This window comes from Eublepharis macularius, chromosome 4, assembly GCF_028583425.1.
Source record: "Eublepharis macularius isolate TG4126 chromosome 4, MPM_Emac_v1.0, whole genome shotgun sequence".
In the NCBI taxonomy this organism is placed as follows: Eukaryota; Metazoa; Chordata; class Lepidosauria; order Squamata; family Eublepharidae; genus Eublepharis; species Eublepharis macularius.
The window spans coordinates 170850030-170867582 of record NC_072793.1 but is presented as its reverse complement, the minus strand read 5'-3'; the positions used below and the strand labels follow the sequence as shown (position 1 = coordinate 170867582).

General features: G+C 45.2%; 1 protein-coding gene across 1 annotated transcript in view; it reads left to right on the top strand.

Annotated features, from left to right (window-relative positions):
• Positions 1-17169, top strand: part of LOC129328770 (zinc finger protein 665-like) — a 29594-nt gene extending 12425 nt beyond the window's left edge. The window contains exons 5-6 of the mRNA XM_054978047.1: positions 2114-3120; positions 15031-17169. Of these exons, the coding sequence (XP_054834022.1) occupies positions 2114-3120; positions 15031-15732 (1709 nt within the window). The 3' untranslated portion in view covers positions 15733-17169. The remainder of the gene's footprint in view (positions 1-2113; positions 3121-15030) is intronic.
• The last annotated feature ends 384 nt before the right edge of the window (positions 17170-17553 follow it).

The window sequence follows — 17553 nt, the reverse complement described above, 5'->3', positions numbered from 1 at the left end:
GCTCCGACTTTACTGTCTGTGTAACCTCTTTAACCTCCTTAATAAGCTCCAATTTCGTGTCCTTAAGTTCTTTCATCATGTCTACAAGTTTTTTGTCCAGATTTTCTATTGCCGATTGCCACTCTTTTTTCGACATCGTGGGGCTTGCTTTAGCTCGCTCCCACGAATCTGCTCTCTTCCTTAGCTCCGTGGCGTATAATTAAACGTTTTCCTTTTTTCAAATGTCCCAATCTTTGCCAAAATTAAATTTTAAAGTGTCCAAAATGTCGGGCGTCTTTTCTCTATGGTTTCTCTATGTTGTTGTAATCCAAAATGGCCTACTTCCTCTTCCGCTGAAGCCGCGACCCTTCCCCTTTCAAAAATGGCGATTCCCTACTTCCTGTCCTTCGGCAAGGGCCGCTTCTCTCCAGCCACTCTATTGTTGTTACGCACTTCCTGTCTCCCGTCTTCCCACAGCAGGTCTCGCGATGGTGTCTTTTTCCCACAGCTCCAAAACCACAGGTATTCAAAACAATAGTCCGATTTTTGTAATAACTTCTTTAAACTTAGTCTCTTTTAAAATACAACTCCTGCCGAGTCTTCACCTCCTTTTCACTAGTCTGTTGCAGTTTAAAAATCTACTTTCTTTCCTCTCTGTTTTTGTCAATCTGTCCCGTTTCAAGAGATAGCGATCTTTACCTTCTCTTCACCTTTCTCGGGTTGTAATCGCTGTTTCGATCTTAAATTCCCCTCTCAGCTTCCTTCCCCGATCGAAGCTTGGGTATGTAGGTCTTATGCCAGCCGAATTGGCCCCGAAACTGCCGCAGAGATTATAGCCGACCCGTCGCAAGGTGGGACCTCAAGGATCGGGGGGAGACTCGTTGAGTAGAGCCCCCCCTCGTCCGAGATCTAACTCACCCTAGGGTCTTGAGCGTTCTTTGCCTGCTCCCCGCCTGGGAGCAGTCGGCCGCGGGCTATTTTCACCCCTCCGGCCGGTTAAAACGGCAGTCCGGTCAGCTCCGCAAATGGAGCTGCGTTAGACCTCCATGAATCCCCAAGCCGGAAGAATACTAAGCAACATGTTAAATAGATGAAGGACAAAAATTCCGCCTTTCCTGTTGGTTCTCGTCTGGCTCAAGGGCTCAGTCTGCTGAAGGTCACGGGTCATTCTGCTCTGGGGCATGGCTGCCTCCTTGGCGTTTTCCAGAGGTGGTTCTGTCCATGCATGTTAGGTGCAGCATTTGGCAGAGGGGTCTGCTCAGCTGCTCCGTTTGAAGATACTGGGAGCAGGTTCCAGTTACGTTCACTCCTTAGAGTGGGACCACAAGTGACGCCTGACACAGGTTGGACACTTGTCTGCTTCCCTCAAGTTTTGATGGGAAATGTAGGCATCCTGGTCTTGCAGCTTGGCTCTCTGACTGCTGTCCAATGGACTTTTCAACTGTCACTTGTCCAACATTCCGCCAAGCTGCCTACATTTCCCATCAAAACTTGAGGGAAGCTGGCAAGTGTCCAACCTGTGTCAGGCGTCACTTGTGGTCCCGCTCTCAGTCTCCCATACCTGAGACTGTAGAGGAGGCCACCAAGAAGAGATGGGTTGCCTACTTGCACGATGCTTCTTGAGTTGGCACCTCTGCTGTCATGCAGCCTGCCCTAGGATATAGGAGACCCAGGATCAAATCCTCCCCTCTGCCATGGAAGCTCATTGGGTGACCTCGGGCCAGTCACACGCTCTCAGCCTAACCTACCTCACACGGTTGTTGTGAGGATAAAATGAAGGCGAGAACGATGCAAGCTGCTTTGGGGGAGAATAGTGGGGTATAAATGAAGTACATCAATCAATAAACTTGTCCTTTGATGGAACCATCGTCTGATCAAATCCATTGCTATTGGCCAGTTGGAGTGAGTTATTAATGACCTCATATTTTCTAAGGAATAGACTAATGTCATTTTAAGTGAGGAGAGAAAGGACAGACAGAATAAATGGCTCACTGCCAAGATGGGATTTGCCAAGATCAACGTGTCACATTGTCAAGAGCAGGGAGAGGACTGAGGAATGGACACACGCAGCAGCTAGGAATGAGTGAAATGTTTCTCTCTTGTGCTTTTATTGAGTGTCCCTCTTTTACTCCAGCAGGTGATGGCTGGAAGAGAGACAACAAGGGGGATCTGCCTGGGATACCGTTGGAAAGAGTCAGCCACAAAGAGTCTAAGGAAAATTTTTGGAACCAAGGCAGATCCAAGATTCAGGAGGAAGACCGCACGGAAAAGAGGAAGGATCCGTCCAGTCCTTGTCAGGATGAGGATATGATTGAGATTCCCATTCTGCCAGACCCACAAATGGAAAAGAGGAAGAGTAAGTATCTCAGCGTTCATTGGAGAATTGATATGGGTCAGCCACCAGCCGGAAGCTTTGAGTTTGGGAATAGCTTCAGTGAGAGCAGAAACCTTCTTGAATGTCAAGCAGAGATGAAACCATACCAGTGCTCCGAGTGCGGGAAGAGCTTTAGCCGGAGCACAAACCTGACTTCACATCTGCGGATCCACACGGGGGAGAAGCCATACAGCTGCCCAGATCCGGACTGCAGCAAGCGGTTTTGTAGCCAATCAGATCTGATCAAGCACAAGAGGATCCACAAAGGGGAGAAACCGTATAAATGCTCTCAGTGCGGAAAGAGCTTCAGCCAGGGCTCCCACCTCATTTCGCATCAAAGGATCCACACCGGGGAGAAGCCCTACAAGTGCCTGGAGTGTGGGAAGTCCTTCAGCAAGAATACAAACCTGACTTCACACCAAAGAATCCACACGGGAGAGAAACCCTACACCTGTTCAGAGTGTGGAAAGAGCTTTACTTGGAGTTCTAACCTTACATCCCATCAACGAATCCACACAGGGGAGAGACTCTATAAATGCTCAAACTGCAGCAAGAGCTTTTGTAACCACTCCACCCTGATTAAGCATATGAGAATCCACACAGGGGAGAAACCCTACAAATGCTTTCTGTGTGGGAAGAGCTTCAGTCAGAGCTCCAGCCTCATCTCCCACAAGCGAACTCACACGGGGGAGAAGCCCTACAAGTGTGCTGAGTGTGGGAAGAGCTTCAGCAAAAAAACAAATCTCACTTTACATCAAAGAAATCATGCTGAAGAGAAATGAATGCAGTGGCAGCACATGGAAATGTGGAAAGAGATTTGGCAACAATGCTTGGCTTCTATGAGACCAAGAAGCCACCCAAAATGAAGCCTTTTCCCTGAGTAAATGATCAAACATCAGATATGAGAGCAGCAGAGAAATGCTATTAGAAATTAGAGCCAATTATCTGGGAAACCCTAAAAATAACTTTGAGGAAACCTCAGTTGCAACACTACTGTCAGTTGCTTACAGTGGAAATCTGGGGTGATATTTTCTTGCTAATACCTCTTGTTTGGTGATAACTGTGATATGCTAGCTATACTGAAAATAAACTTTTCCCTTGTGTGCACGTATTTTTTTGTTTGTGGTAAGTTTACCTGTTTGTCCATGTCTTCAGATGTTGGGAGTGAAGAGGTTTTAACCAAGTCGGAAGTGTTGTCTATGTATGGGCAATTATTTGGACGGTGATTTCAAGTGTCCTGTGATCATGCCCCCAAGGTTTGGGGACACTGACTTTTTCCGCAGGTTCCAATGTGAGGGGCTGACTTTTCACTTTTACATGATGATAGTGATATCTGCTCCTCCTCACTAACTTGCATCTGAATACTTGTGTTTCAGCATTTCTGTCCAACTCTTCCTTCAAGGAGTTGTTTTTGGTGAAGCTCTAGCCTGATATTGAGCCTGAGATTTGGCGGAATCTCCTCAGGTTTTGTCTGACTCAGTTTACCCATGGAAACCTGAACTGCCAGTTGTGGGGATTGAACCTGGAATCTTCTGTACACAAACTACACACTCTCTCCTTGGGGTGTTCTCTCCACATTGGTGTAGTGGTTAAGAGTGCAGGACTCTAATCTGGAGAGCCGGGTTTGATTCCCCACTCCTCCACTTGAAGCCAGCTGGGTGACCTTGGGTCAGTCACAGCTTCTAGGCGCTCTCTCAGCCCCACCCACCTCACAGGGTGTTCTGTTGTGGGGATAATGATAACATGCTTTGTAAACCGCTCTGAGTGGGTGTTAAGTCATCCTGAAGGGCAGTATATAAAGCAAATGTTGTTGTTGTTTTAGCCTCGCAACAACTCTGTGAGGTGTGGCACATACAGGATGGTGACTGGTCCAAGGTCATCTGGAAAACTTGACAGCTCCATGAGGATTTGTTCTATTTCCAGCCCTGACACAGTTTATTCTACCATCCCTTGTTCTAGAATCAGAGCCCAACTGCCTTATTTTGTTATACTAGGAATTGCAGCTGTTAGATTCCTAATATCATATGTGATAATACACTTACTGTATTACTTGACCCACGTTATCCTGTTTTACAATCCACATCCTGATTGAATGGAAAAAAATTATCGTACTTGTAATTCACTTAAGGTCTAGTGGGAAAGGTAGACTAGAAATAATAATTTTAAGTTAGAAGTTACCCAGTCGGACTTTCTCTGGACTCTGCTCTTTTGCACTGAGCTGTTGCCTTTTCTTCCTGTAGTTGAGTTGCGTGATCCATTTTGACACCTCAGAGGATTGTGTTTTCGTAACCCCAGAATAGTCACCTCCACCACCACCCCTCACCTCTGCGTGTTATAACTGGCAACGAACCTGGAGATTCTCTTGATGCTAAGATGGCCTGGTCTACACCGTATATCAAAACAGGGAGGGTAAGGACTTGAAGGGAACAAATGGGCTCCAGCATGCTGGATGGCCAGTGGGAGAGATGTCAGGTAAAGAAATTCCCTGCAGTGAGACAAGCACAGCAGGAAGACAGTGTGGCCAGAAACTTAATCCTTGATGTGCTGACTTTGATATGCAGGGATTTTTTTAAAAAAACAGAAGAACATTCAAATGTGTCTCACCCTCCATGCAGTCTGAAGTGGTACATTCCCTCCCACTGCCTCATTCTGTCCCATATGCAGACCCAGCTAAAGAGAAACCTTGTGGGAATGTATCCTATAAACCATCCCATTTATGGGTGGGGGAGAGACAGAGCAAGAATCATGCATTTTCAGTAATCAGGAAGGAAGTAAATTCTGATGGGTGTTGGCCAGACTGTTGATACCTGGGGTGCAGGTATGCATATGAGTGGTTGGTCCTTGAGAGAGTAGCTTATACTCGGGGAGAGATATGTCAGTTTTGCCCCTGGAGCGGAATCCCAGCTGTTGGCTGGCATTGGTTCTAATCTTGGAAATACAAGACAGCCTGCTGTGGATCAAGAATATACTGCACCTCCTGCTTCACAGCCAAGGATCAATCGAAAAGCAAGTTCTGGGTCCAATAGCACTTTAAAGACCAACTAGATTTCCAAGAGTGTAGACTAGATTTCCAAGACTCTAGACTCTAGACTTTCCAAGACTCTAGACTTTCTACAGTCAAACTTCCCTTGGTCTTTAACATGCTATTGGATCCAGATCTTGCTATTTGACTGCAGACCAACATCTGAGACTAAAAGATCAGTACTCTAATTCTTTGTTCATTGGTTTATCCTATGTCTTGTGTATTTTTTGAAGAAAATAAAGCACTATTGATTGAAAAATCTCAGAACATTTTAATGAACAGAGCTGAGCAGGACTTGATGGGAAAGGGAGACAGGGCATGGTGTGACCCCCACCCACAGTGAAGACCCAACTCCTGGTAGTAAAAGGAGCATCCCACACTAATAAACATGCATTTAAATAGGGAGAATCAATACCTTTACATAGCTGTGATTATAAATACAATTGGCTGATCAACAGTAACTATTGTACCTTGAGTAATTTTGGCAATGCATCCTAAGTGGGATAACCAAAGAGGCTGCACCAAAATAATAATAAAATATAACCGTGAAAGCAATACAAATCAATATAAGACCAGTATATGATTTAATCAAACAAACAGAAATGAAAAAATAAATAGCTAAAAACAGTAACAGTGGTTCAACCTATTAGTACTGTACCATTTTATATTCTAATGGACCATTTTCAAATATACCGGTGTTATTGTGCATTTTTCTCCATATGTATAGAGCCAGAACTGGACGCCTGGGGTTGGTTTTAGATGCAGAGGAGTTAGCCGTGTTAGTCTGTGGTAGCAAAATCAAAAAGAGTCCAGTAGCACCTTTAAGACTAACCAATTTTATTGTAGCATATTGTTTTGTCAATTTATCCTAAGTGATCATGAGAACAGGACCAGGGACAATAATTCAGGGTTGCCACCAGTTACTTCTCCTGCCAGAGCTTTTGTGCCCGGAACAGCGGAATGCCTGGAGAATAAAATAGAGGGGAGGGGGAATTATGTAAGTTGCGTTAGGTCCCCATTGGGGAGGACAGACAGACAGACATCTTCATCAGGTGAATACTCTGCCTGTTGTGCAGCCCATAACGGCTCTGCCAGGAATGAAGAAGCAAACTTGCTGTTATTTTAGTTCAGTTGGGGGTTGCCAACTCCCGAAATTATAACTGTTTTCCAAACTGTAGCGATCAGTTCCCCTGGAAAAAGCAGCTCCCGTGGAGGCTGGACTCTGGCATTATACCCCACTGAGGTTCCTCCCGTCTCCAAAGCGCTCCACCTCCAAAGTCTTCAGGAGTGGCACAGCCTGGAGCTGGCAACCCAGAGTCACGCTCTTCTAGACCCGTTCGTTATTCTCAGGTGACTTAGACGGGCGTGACATGGGATGGCGCTCTTGGCCGGCTTTTGCGGCTTCTTTTACAGCCCTCTCTGCTGCAAAGCCCGGCAGGCGGAGGAGATTTTCCCCTTTGCAGGGCAGCCAGCGTCATGTGGAGGGTTAAAGTGAGCGAGACCGCTAGCCTAGAGAGGCACCCCAGCGGGCGTTTCTGCCTCTCTGCAAAGGGGGAGGACTTGGCTTGGGATTTCCTTGCAGGGGAAAGCGGAGGTGCGTTTGGGGCAGACCGGTAAGACCATCGCAAACAGACACCGACCGACCTCCACACACCCAAATGAAGCCCTGCAGGGATGGGCCCTAAATTTCTTTCCTCACACACTGCTCGTTTCTGTGGCCTTGGGGTTTGGGTCCCTGCTTTGGCGCTTGTGAAGTCCAGCAAGTTGCTTGGGTTTATTTATTTAAGCATATCATATGAAAATGCATGTTTAAAAATATTTTTTATTTTGACATTTGATATTCTTCCTGTTTGGCTAAATTAGCATTGCAGGCACATGTGGTTCCTGGAAATCATATTTGACTACATTATTGGTTGTTATAGAGTCGGCCCTCTGAAGCTGCTGGTTTCTCAAGAGGAATTGATCTCGGAAGGTTGGGAATAGGTTGTTATTCCAGGAGAACTCCTGGCCTTACCTGGAGGTTGGTAACTGTAGGCTTGCACTGTGTGAAAGAGGCTGTTTTCCCCAAAACATGCTGGTAGTTTGTCTATGGAAAGCAAACTCTTGGGATGGAACGCTTTCCTCTCTGTGTTCTGGAGGAAGGCCAAGACCAAAAACAGTGGATGGTTACAGTTTTGATGCTATTTCAGTTTTAGGGCTCTGAAAGATTTTTAAAGAATCCTATTGAAGATGCTTCTTAGGGACCTTGAAAACACTGGCAGGGGAGCAAGGCTAGTTTGGTGTAGTGGTTAAGAGTGGCAGGACTCTAATCTGGAGAGCCGGGCTTGATTCCCCACTCCTCCACTTGAAGCCAGCTGGGTGACCTGCTCAGTCACAGCTCTTCCAAAGCTCTCTCAGCTCCACCCACCTCACAGGGTGATTGTTGTAGGGATAATAACAACATACTTTGTAAACTACTTTGAGTGGATGTTAAGTTGTCCTGAAGGTCAGTATATAAATTGAATGTTATTGTTGTTGTTGTTGTTGTTGTTGTTATTGTTATAAGGTGGTTCAAATGTGGACATAGCCATTGGCTTAAATGGTTTGAAAAGGGAGCTAAATGTGGAGGAGACGCCTGTCCACAGCTGTTAGCCATGAGGGCTTAATGGAACCTCCATGTTCAGAGGCAGCTCAACTCTGAACAGTGGTTGTTGAGCCATAACAGCTAAAGAAAGCTAAAGATGTCCCAGAGACATCTGCAAGCTATTGTGAGAAAGAGGATGCTGGATTAACTGGGTTGGATCCAGTATGGCAGTACTTCGATGCTTATGGAAGGTGGCTCTATCAATGGCAATGAGCCATGACACCCAAGAAAAGGGGAATATTGTGAAATGGAAATGAAAGGTTTGAATGCAAACAGGAAAGACCAGAAGTGTGGAGACTGGAAGTGTGTGGGTGAGGAGTGGCATATAAGGTTACCAACTCCAGCTTGGGAAACTCCTGGAGATCTGGGGGTGGAGCCAGGGGAGGGTGGAGTTTGGAGAAGTGAGGAAGCTCAGGAGGGATGTGACGCCCTACAGTCCGCCCTCCAAAGCTGCCATTTCCTCCAAGGGAACTGATCTCTGTAGGTGGGAGGCCAGTTGCAGTTTTGGGGGGTCTCCAGACCTCACGTGGAAGTTGGCAATCCTAGGTCAGCCATTTACTTGTCATTCTTCCTGCTTCTTCTTTCCATTTCCATTCCCCAAGCAGAAGCTCGGTATGGCTGTTTAATCTTACAGTAATTTATTCTAACATTTTCCTCAGTGTGACACTTACTTTTGTGAGAACGCCCACGGATCAAAATGAAGGAGCAAGACCCCACAGGCCCTGCCTTAGGGGAAGGATCTGAAGGGACATGGAAAGCCCCTCTTGTTACCCAGGGTGAGAGAATTGGGGGATTTGTGCAGAGGAGTCCAGGCAATGAGGTGAAACAGGAGACAGATGAGACGCTGCACTGGGAAGCTCAATGGCAAGAGTTCTTGAAGTCCGTGGAGCCTCCACTCTCAGATAAATTGCCAGAGAAGCCCTCGCCATGGGATAACCCTAAAGCCTTTCTGGCCTCCTTTGAGCAAGTGGCTGAAGCCTGTTGGTGGCCCAAACAAGAATGGGTAGCCCGACTCCTGCCGGCCCTCTCAGGGGAAACCGCACAGGCCTTTAGCAGACTGGAAGCCAGAGACAGAGAGGACTATAGGAAGGTGAAGGCGGCCATTTTGCAAGGGGACGCCATGAGGAGGGAGAAGCAGCGTCAACACTTCCGCCATTTCCGTTACCAGGAGGCCGAGGGACCCAGAGGAGCTCACAGCCAACTCCAGGAACTTTGCTTTCAGTGGCTGAAGGTTGAAAGGCACTCAAAGGAGCAGATCCTGGAGTTGTTGATCCTGGAGCAGTTCCTGACAGTCTTGCCTTCAGAAATCCAAGTCTGGGTGAGGGAACATGGCCCAGAAACTTGCTCCCAGGCAGTGGCCCTGGCAGAGAATTTCCTGCAGAGGCAGCGAGAAGCCCAGAGACAGGAGAAAGAGGTGAGACCCATTCATTGTCTGGTTACCTCTGGGCAAGTCACTTGCAATTCAGAAAACCTACCTCATAGGGTTTTTGTGGGGGTGAAATGCAGGGGGGTGTCACATATTCTGCCCTGAGCACCTCGGGAAAAGTGAGATAAAAATGTGACAGTGGATCTGGCCTTACCAAATCCTCTTGTACCGGAGAAACGGCCCAATTTGGGGATGCTTCCCTGGAGGGTCCTCAAAAGTTCATACTTTGACACACAGCTCCCATATAAGGTTGCTGACTTCCAGGTGTGGCGTGGAGTTCTCCCAGAATTACAGCTGCTCTACAGATGACAGAGATCAGTTCCCTTGGAGAAAATGGCTGCTTTGGAGAGTGGACTCTATGACCCTGCTGAGGTCCCTCCCCTTCCCAAACCCCACACTCCCCAGGCTCCACCCCCGAAATGTCTAGGAATTTCCCAACCTGGAGTTGGCAACCCTACTCCATTTGTGGCAATGAGGCTCCAAAGTATGGGGGGGACGGGACAGAATCACACTTTTTACCTCTGTTAGTCCCGTTTTTCAGCCTTGATATGCTTCCTTGAAATGGTCTCTCTCGGTTGTTGCAGGCAGCATTTGAGGAAGTGAGTTTCTCTGAGGCCGATCAAGATCCATCTGTCACTAAGCAGAGCCAGCTGCATGCAGAACCCAAGGAGGAGGATGCCCAGGAAATTGGCCTGCAAGGCGAGTAAAGAGGGAAGTTGTTTTTAGCCTGAGATTGGGGATGCCTTGAAGCTCTTCCTTAGCTGACCTCAGCTGTGGCTTCTCCCCACCCCTACCTTTTCACTAGCACACAGGTTTGTCTGTGCCTTAACATACCAAGTTCTGTACCTTTTAAGGGGAAAAGAGGGGGGGGGCGCAGAAATGCCCCTGAAACTTGACCTTTATTCCTTGTTTTATTTATGGTGTTCCCCTTGCAGAGGGACGCACGCTCCTTCACAGGCTGAATATTTGAAAACATTCTATGACATCACAGTAACTCACCCAATACTACAGAGCTACAGTTAGGTGTCAGTCATCCCTTGCTTATTTTATGTAATTTTTTTTTAAAAATAAAGGATACAGTAATGAGTGTAAGATGCTCATGCTTTCCATTTTGTTTAGCACAGCATAATATATTTGGGTATTTTTCAATACCTTCTCACGTTTGGCAGGACTAAACTCCATTCCTGTGAGGTCTTTCCTTTCACATCTCACACAGTCACAAAGTCACTCAGTCTTTGAGCCTCATCTGTTGGGGGTCAGGGACAGAAATGTGGGAGGGTAGAAGGAGGGAGATATTCAGGACAGAATTCTGTATACAGAATTGATTACTATGATGGATATTTGGCTCGATCCTGCACACTTCTTTGGAAAAAGTATTTCTAACAGTCTTGCATGTACGATGTATATCTGATAGGGTTGCCAGGCTCCAGGAGGGGCCTGAATATCTCCCAGAGTAACTACCAATTTCCATTCTACAGGGATCAGTTTCACTTCAGGAAATGATGGTTTTGAAGTGTAGACTCTATGGTATTGTACCTCACTGAAGTCCCTCCCCTCCCCAAACTCCACCCTTCCCTGGCCACCGTCAATCTGATTAAAAAGAAAAAGGACTAGAACTGCTAAAGATTTTGTGCTTCCATCAGAATTCCAAGATGCTTTTTGGAAGATGTCCCTCACTTCTTTTTTTTTTAATCGTGGAGTGAGATATTTGTTGAAAAATTGTTGTTTTGTTTACTTTAAATGTGTTTTTAAAAGAATAAGTCCAAGATGTGACTGGTTTGTTTCCTTCCTTCTCAGAGGGACTTGCAGTTTCCAAATTGAACCATGTTTCCTGGCTGAATGAAGAAGATCAGTTTGCCCATGGCATGGGAGAAGGAAAGAGAGCAACAGGTAGCTGCTTAGAGGAGTGCTTAGATATAAGGGGAAATGCTTATCTCTGCAACGCAAGGGGCTAGAGACTTAGTTTTTAAAAATAAAAGCAGGGAATTCAGATATTTTCTCTTTCACATTTCGGCACCGCCTGTGCTTCCTATTAGCAGCTTCATTCAACTCAGTAGGACCTTCTGCAAGATATCACCCTACATTTGAGCAAAATCAACAGCTGCCGTCATACATGTGTATTCTTTTTGGTGGCCGACACCTCATGGAATGGCCTGCATGAGGAGGTCAGGAAAGCTTCTACTCGCCTGGCTTTCTGCAAACTATGCAAAACTGAATTCTTCAGGAGGCCTTTTTACTCAAGTAACAGGCCTGTGTGGTAAAAAAATGGTGGTGTGACCCGCCCTGAGCCTGCTTGCGGGGAGGGCAGGCTAGAAATTAGACGATGATGATAATAATAGATGGATGTCTTGGTAAAGAGACAGGGACTGTAGACTATACTACTGAGTACTGTCTATGGGTATAGATATTTATTTATTTATTAGATTTTTAGCCTGCCCTCCCCACCAGGTGGGCTCAGGGTGGAGTACAACATTTCAATTTACATAAATAACAGTTAAAAACAGATAAAACATTATACGAATAACATTATATAATAAATACAATACAGCTTCTCTTCAGATGGCGACAATAAAATACTGCATTTTAGGGCCTAGCTCATATATAGGCTCGTATATAGGGTGGTGGACAGATCTTTAGTGTGGCCGGTGGGGGCCCAACCTAGCCTCCACCATATGCCTGGTGGAACATCTCTGTCTTACAGGCCTGGCGGGCCCTGGTTTCCTCAGACAGAGAGTTCCACCAGGTCAGTGTCAGGACCAAAAAGGCCCTGGCTCTGGTCAAGGCCAGGCGGGCCTCCCTTGGGCCAGGGACCACCAACTGTTGTTCATTTATTGAACGAACCATCCTCTGGGGTACATATGGGGAGAGGCGGTCCTGCAGATATGCTGGGCCCAATCCGCATAGGGCTTTATAGGTCAACACCAAAACCTTGAACCGAACCCGGTACTCAACCAGCAACCAATGCAGCTGGCATAGTATAGGTGTTATATGTTCCCTAATTGCGACCCTTGCAATTACTCATGCAGCTGCATTTTGGACCAGCTGTAGCCTCCAGATCAGGCCCAGGGGAAGGCCCAGCGTAGAGTGAGTTGCAGTAGTCTAGTCTAGAGGTAACCGTTGCTTGGATCACTGCAGTTAAGTCATTGGTCGATAGGTAGAGGACAAGCTGCCGGGCCTGTCTTAGAAAAATGAAGACCGGGCAACTGCTGCGACCTGTGCCTCCATAGTCAGGGAGGCATCCAGGATCACCCCCAGGTTCCTAACTCTTGAAACCGGCGCAAGTGGCGCTCCATCAAGAGCGGGGAGCCGGAGTCCCGTGCCCATGGCCCCCAGACCCACATGCAGGACCTCCATCTCTGTGGGATTTAATTTCAACAGACTCTGCTTCAACCACCCAGTCACAGCTTCGAAGGCACGCTCCAAGACATCTGGGGCAGAGTCAGGCTGTCCGTCCATCATCAGATATTTCCTACTGGGAGTTTCTGCATTGTTTAATATGTCTTGTCAAATTTCTTATGTTGTGTTTCTGTAGTGTTTCATATCTGTATTCAGATCTACTCTTGTTTTCAAAGTCCTGCAACCCATACCCTATTGTTTAGTTTATTGAATGTCCTAGATGTTGATCATACTGACGCACACTGTGTAATCTGCCTTGAGTCTCAGTGAGAAAGGCAGTCTATAGATAATGTAAATAAATAAAATAACCCGATTTCCTTATTATTATAATGTTGTATCGCTGAAACACTATTCATGCCAATTGTTTGTAAAAATATTTTTTTAATTAATTTTTTTTTTTAAGCCACAGTGGCCCAGGGAAGGAGGAATGGTCACTGGTGGGAGACTGGGGCAGGGAAATTGCAGGGACTCCTGCCATTTGGAATCTCCATTGCCCCTGGACTGTATTGGCAGCTATCGCAGCAATAGGAAAAGCAGATAAGCCTGTCCTCTTGTGGAAGCCACCCCTTCTTGCACTCGTCCAGTCAATGTGAAAACAGTCATCTCAGTTTTCTAGAAATGGGGGCGGGGACTCTCCACTTCAGCAGAAAGAAACAGAATAGACATCTGCCTCTTACGAAGGGCAGGAACTTACACAGGTCACATAGCTTCCAGATCATCTCAGGCCACAATCACGTAGCTTCCAGATCATCTCAGAGTACCAGCCAGAAACATGTTCATGGACCCAACCATGTTGTTTGAGAAGCAGGTTAGTGCAGTGATCAAGAGTGCCTTCTTTCAGCCGCCACCTGCTTCACCAACTCTCTCCTTTCTTAGACTCAGCTAATCTGGCCACATTGATCCATGCTTCTGCAATGTCACAGTTGAATAGCTGTAATGATCACCTCTTCTAGGAACAGATAGTTAATTGAGAATCCTAATAGGGAAAGGGAGAGAGAAAATACACTGAGTGCTTAGCAGTGCCAAGCCAACAAGTGTGATTGGTCCCTGTTAGTGGCATAGGAGTGGGGATTGACTTAAGAAATGTAAAATTAACCATATGGGTCCGTTATATACAAAGTCTAGTGAAGGAGATAAATATTGGTTATTATAAACAAGGGAGAATGCATAGGAGGGGCTTAAAAGCACCCCAGGAACCCAGCTTTTCTTCGGGCTCCCAAGACAGTTACATGAATTTTTATACCTTTGGATTCATTAGCAAAAATTATAATAAAAGATACATAATTGGTTAAAAAGGTTAAACATCTCAACGATCTGGAATGGTTCCATTGATCAATCAAATTTTGAGCTGTCCGTTCGCACAGTAGCAATTTTTTATCGTATCAAATAACACTTTCTCCTTCCTTGGCACCTTTGATACCAGCTTTCGGCGGATGCAGGCCACATCAAGGCCATTGGATGTCGGTTCTCAAAACAACTAAAGCTCTATTACCTGTCATAAATCTGTCTGTGTACCATTGGGGGGGGGTGTTTCTCATGGCTTTACTGTAAGTGTGAATATCTGAGGATGTTTTGCTGTGACAGGTTTGGCTGCCAGACATGGTGTTACAATTGCCCATTATTGCTCTAGGTTCTTTGTGTTCCCCTTGCCTTATCAGTTGCCACTAACCAGGGCCCAGACAAGACCCTTTCCATTTTTTACTTGCACCAAGCTATATTTGATTACTGTGAAAGTATGAATGAATATATAGATATGCTAGGTGAAGCCAGTGAAACCTATATTGGCCATAACATGCATCAGAAACACATGTCCCACAGGTGCCTGATGAGAGGGTTTGTTCCAGCCTTGGGGTCTATTGAAGTTTCTCCCTTTTATTCCAGCAGGTGGCATGAGAGAGAGTAAGGATGAGGGGGACCCATTTGGGATCTCATCAGAAAGAGGCACACAAGAACTGAAGGAAAACTTTTGGAATCTAGAACAAGTAACAAAGGAAGAAAGGAACCACACGGAGAACAGAGAGGATGAATTCAGTCCTGGTCAAGATGGGGGGTTCCGAGAAATCCCATCACAACAAGAAAACCAAATTGCTAAGAGAAAGAACAAGTGCCTCAGTGTCCACTGGGGAATGCACACACAACAGAATACTAATCAAAGCCTGGAGTTTGTTCAGACCTTCAACCAGGGAAGAAATGGCATCGAATGTCAAAAGCACCACTCTGGGGAGAAACCATACAAGTGCCTGGCATGTGGAAAGAGCTTCACCCAGAGCACATCCCTTATTTCGCATCAAAGAATACACACTGGGGAGAGGCCATACACCTGCTTGGAGTGTGGGAAAAGCTTTAATGAGAGCACAACTCTTATTTCACATAGGAGGATCCACACAGGCGAGAGGCCATATAAATGTTTGGAGTGTGGCAACAGTTTCATTCAGAGCTCAAGCCTAACATCTCATCAAAGAATCCACACAGGGGAGAAACCGTATATGTGCTTGGAGTGTGGGAAGAGCTTCTGCCAGAGCTCCCAACTTATTAGGCATCAGAGGACTCACACGACGGAGAGGCCGTACAGCTGCTCTGATTGTAGCAAGAGCTTTGGCCACAAATCCAGCCTTAATAAACATGAGAGAATCCACACAGGAGAGAGGCCCTACACATGCCTGGAATGTGGAAAGAGCTTCTGTCAGAGCACACACCTGACTTCCCATCAAAGAATCCACACAGGAGAGAAGCCCTATAAATGCTCAGATTGCAACAAGACCTTTGGTAATCAATCTGGTCTCATTAAACATCAACGAATCCACACAGGTCAGAAACCCTATACATGCTCAGTGTGTGGGAAGAGCTTCAGCCAGAGCACACATCTTATCAGACACCACCGAATCCACGGAGGGGGCATCTTTCCACCTTAAACTCCCCATACAGTTAGGTCATCAGCAGGGGCCCCGTTCTGAATAGTCTGGGTTTTTGAGCTCCAGAAAACCATCTCAGGAAGGAGAGCATTTGCCAACAGCTGTCCGTCTCTGCAGAGTTCTCTGGTTTTGTGGTTTGTTTCAGCTGAATGGTAGCATCAACAATTTAAGTATTACTTACACGAACTGTCCTGGAGTTTCACCTGCCTTAGAAGGGTGTATAAAAGTTGGGTGTAACATTGTTATGGTTAGGGAGAGGGGGGAATGACTTTCCTTGCTGGGAACTCCCCTTCAGCTGCCATAACTCAGTACCTCCTGAGAACATCTAGACTGACCCACTGAGAAGGTGCCCTTCCAGCTCAGTCCTAGCTAAATAGCAAAGTAACAGGGCAGAAACCCTGGAAAATACCTTATAGCAAACTAGAGAGTCCAAATGGCATATTGTATTTTTTTCCTTTTAGGTTGCCAGGCATGGTGGGGTACAGGAAAGAAAAAAGAGATTATATAACACAGTTGTATGGATCAAAATATATATGACAAGATATATAAAACAGAAAATATCTCTTCCCAATGTCCCCTTCGTTAATTTTTTAAGATACTGACTACAATAATACTTGCTTATGTGGGATCCATTTAAATTCAACATTTTAGGTTTCAAATTTATATTTAATATTTATATTCAAGCCTTCATCTAAGTCAACTGTTTAAAGTTTTAATGTTCTTTGCTTTGGATTTTTAATCTAGTCCACAATCAAAAGCAATTGATAATATAATTTGCCACTTGATAATATAATTTTATATTTGGGACTGCTAACCCTCCTCTCTTCTTCTCATCTTGACGTACTTTAAAACTTATTCTTGGTTTCTTGCCATTCCAAATAAATTTGTTTATCTGTCTTTGCCAATCTGTTCGTATTCTTTCTTCTATATGTATAGGTAACATTTGAAATTAAAAAACCACTTAATTTTGGCAATACATTCATTTTGATTGCTGAAATTCTCCCCAGCCCTGAAATTTTTTTGTTTTTTTCCACTTGGAAAGATTTGCTTGTATCAATTTCCAAGCCTTCTGATAAGTTGTTTTTAAAAAGATGATAATTTTCTCCAGTCACATTTATCCCCAAATATTTAATATTCATTACTACTGTGCATTTTGTACTTTTTACAATATCTTCTTCTTGTTACTGTAAAAATTTTGTTATTTTTGTCTTCTTCCTGTTAACTTAATATCCTGAAAGGAATCCAAATTCTTCAATATGTTCCATTAGGTACTATAGCGATTTTTGTAGATCTAAAACTATTATAATCACATCATCTGCTTAACATTTCATTTTAAATTCTGTCTCTTCCACTTTTATTCCTTTGATCCTTGTGTTTTGTCTTATCTTTGTTGCTAAAGTCTCTATCACTAATATAAATAATAAAGGTGACAGAGGACATCCCTGGCATGTTCCTTTTTCAATCGAAATTGCTTCCGTTAATTTCCCATTTATTGCTTGTTGATTCAAATATATACCTTGCACACAGTCCCAGAATTCCAGGCAACAGCACTGTTTTCTGGGAAAACCCAGAAGTGACATCACGCTTTTCTAGAAACCACCAGAATTTCTTCAGTTCTACCACCTCTGTTGGGAATCTGGTAAACCTGTGTCCTGGCTGCTATTTTGTGGTTGCACCCCATTACTTGTCCCCGAAATTCCACAAGTGCCCACATGTTCAACAGGGGTAGGGGACCTCAAAAGCTAATCTCAGACCATGGAATGCTGGGCAGATCCCCTTCTTTCAAACGGCAAATAGGTATTGGTGTAATTAGGCATTGCT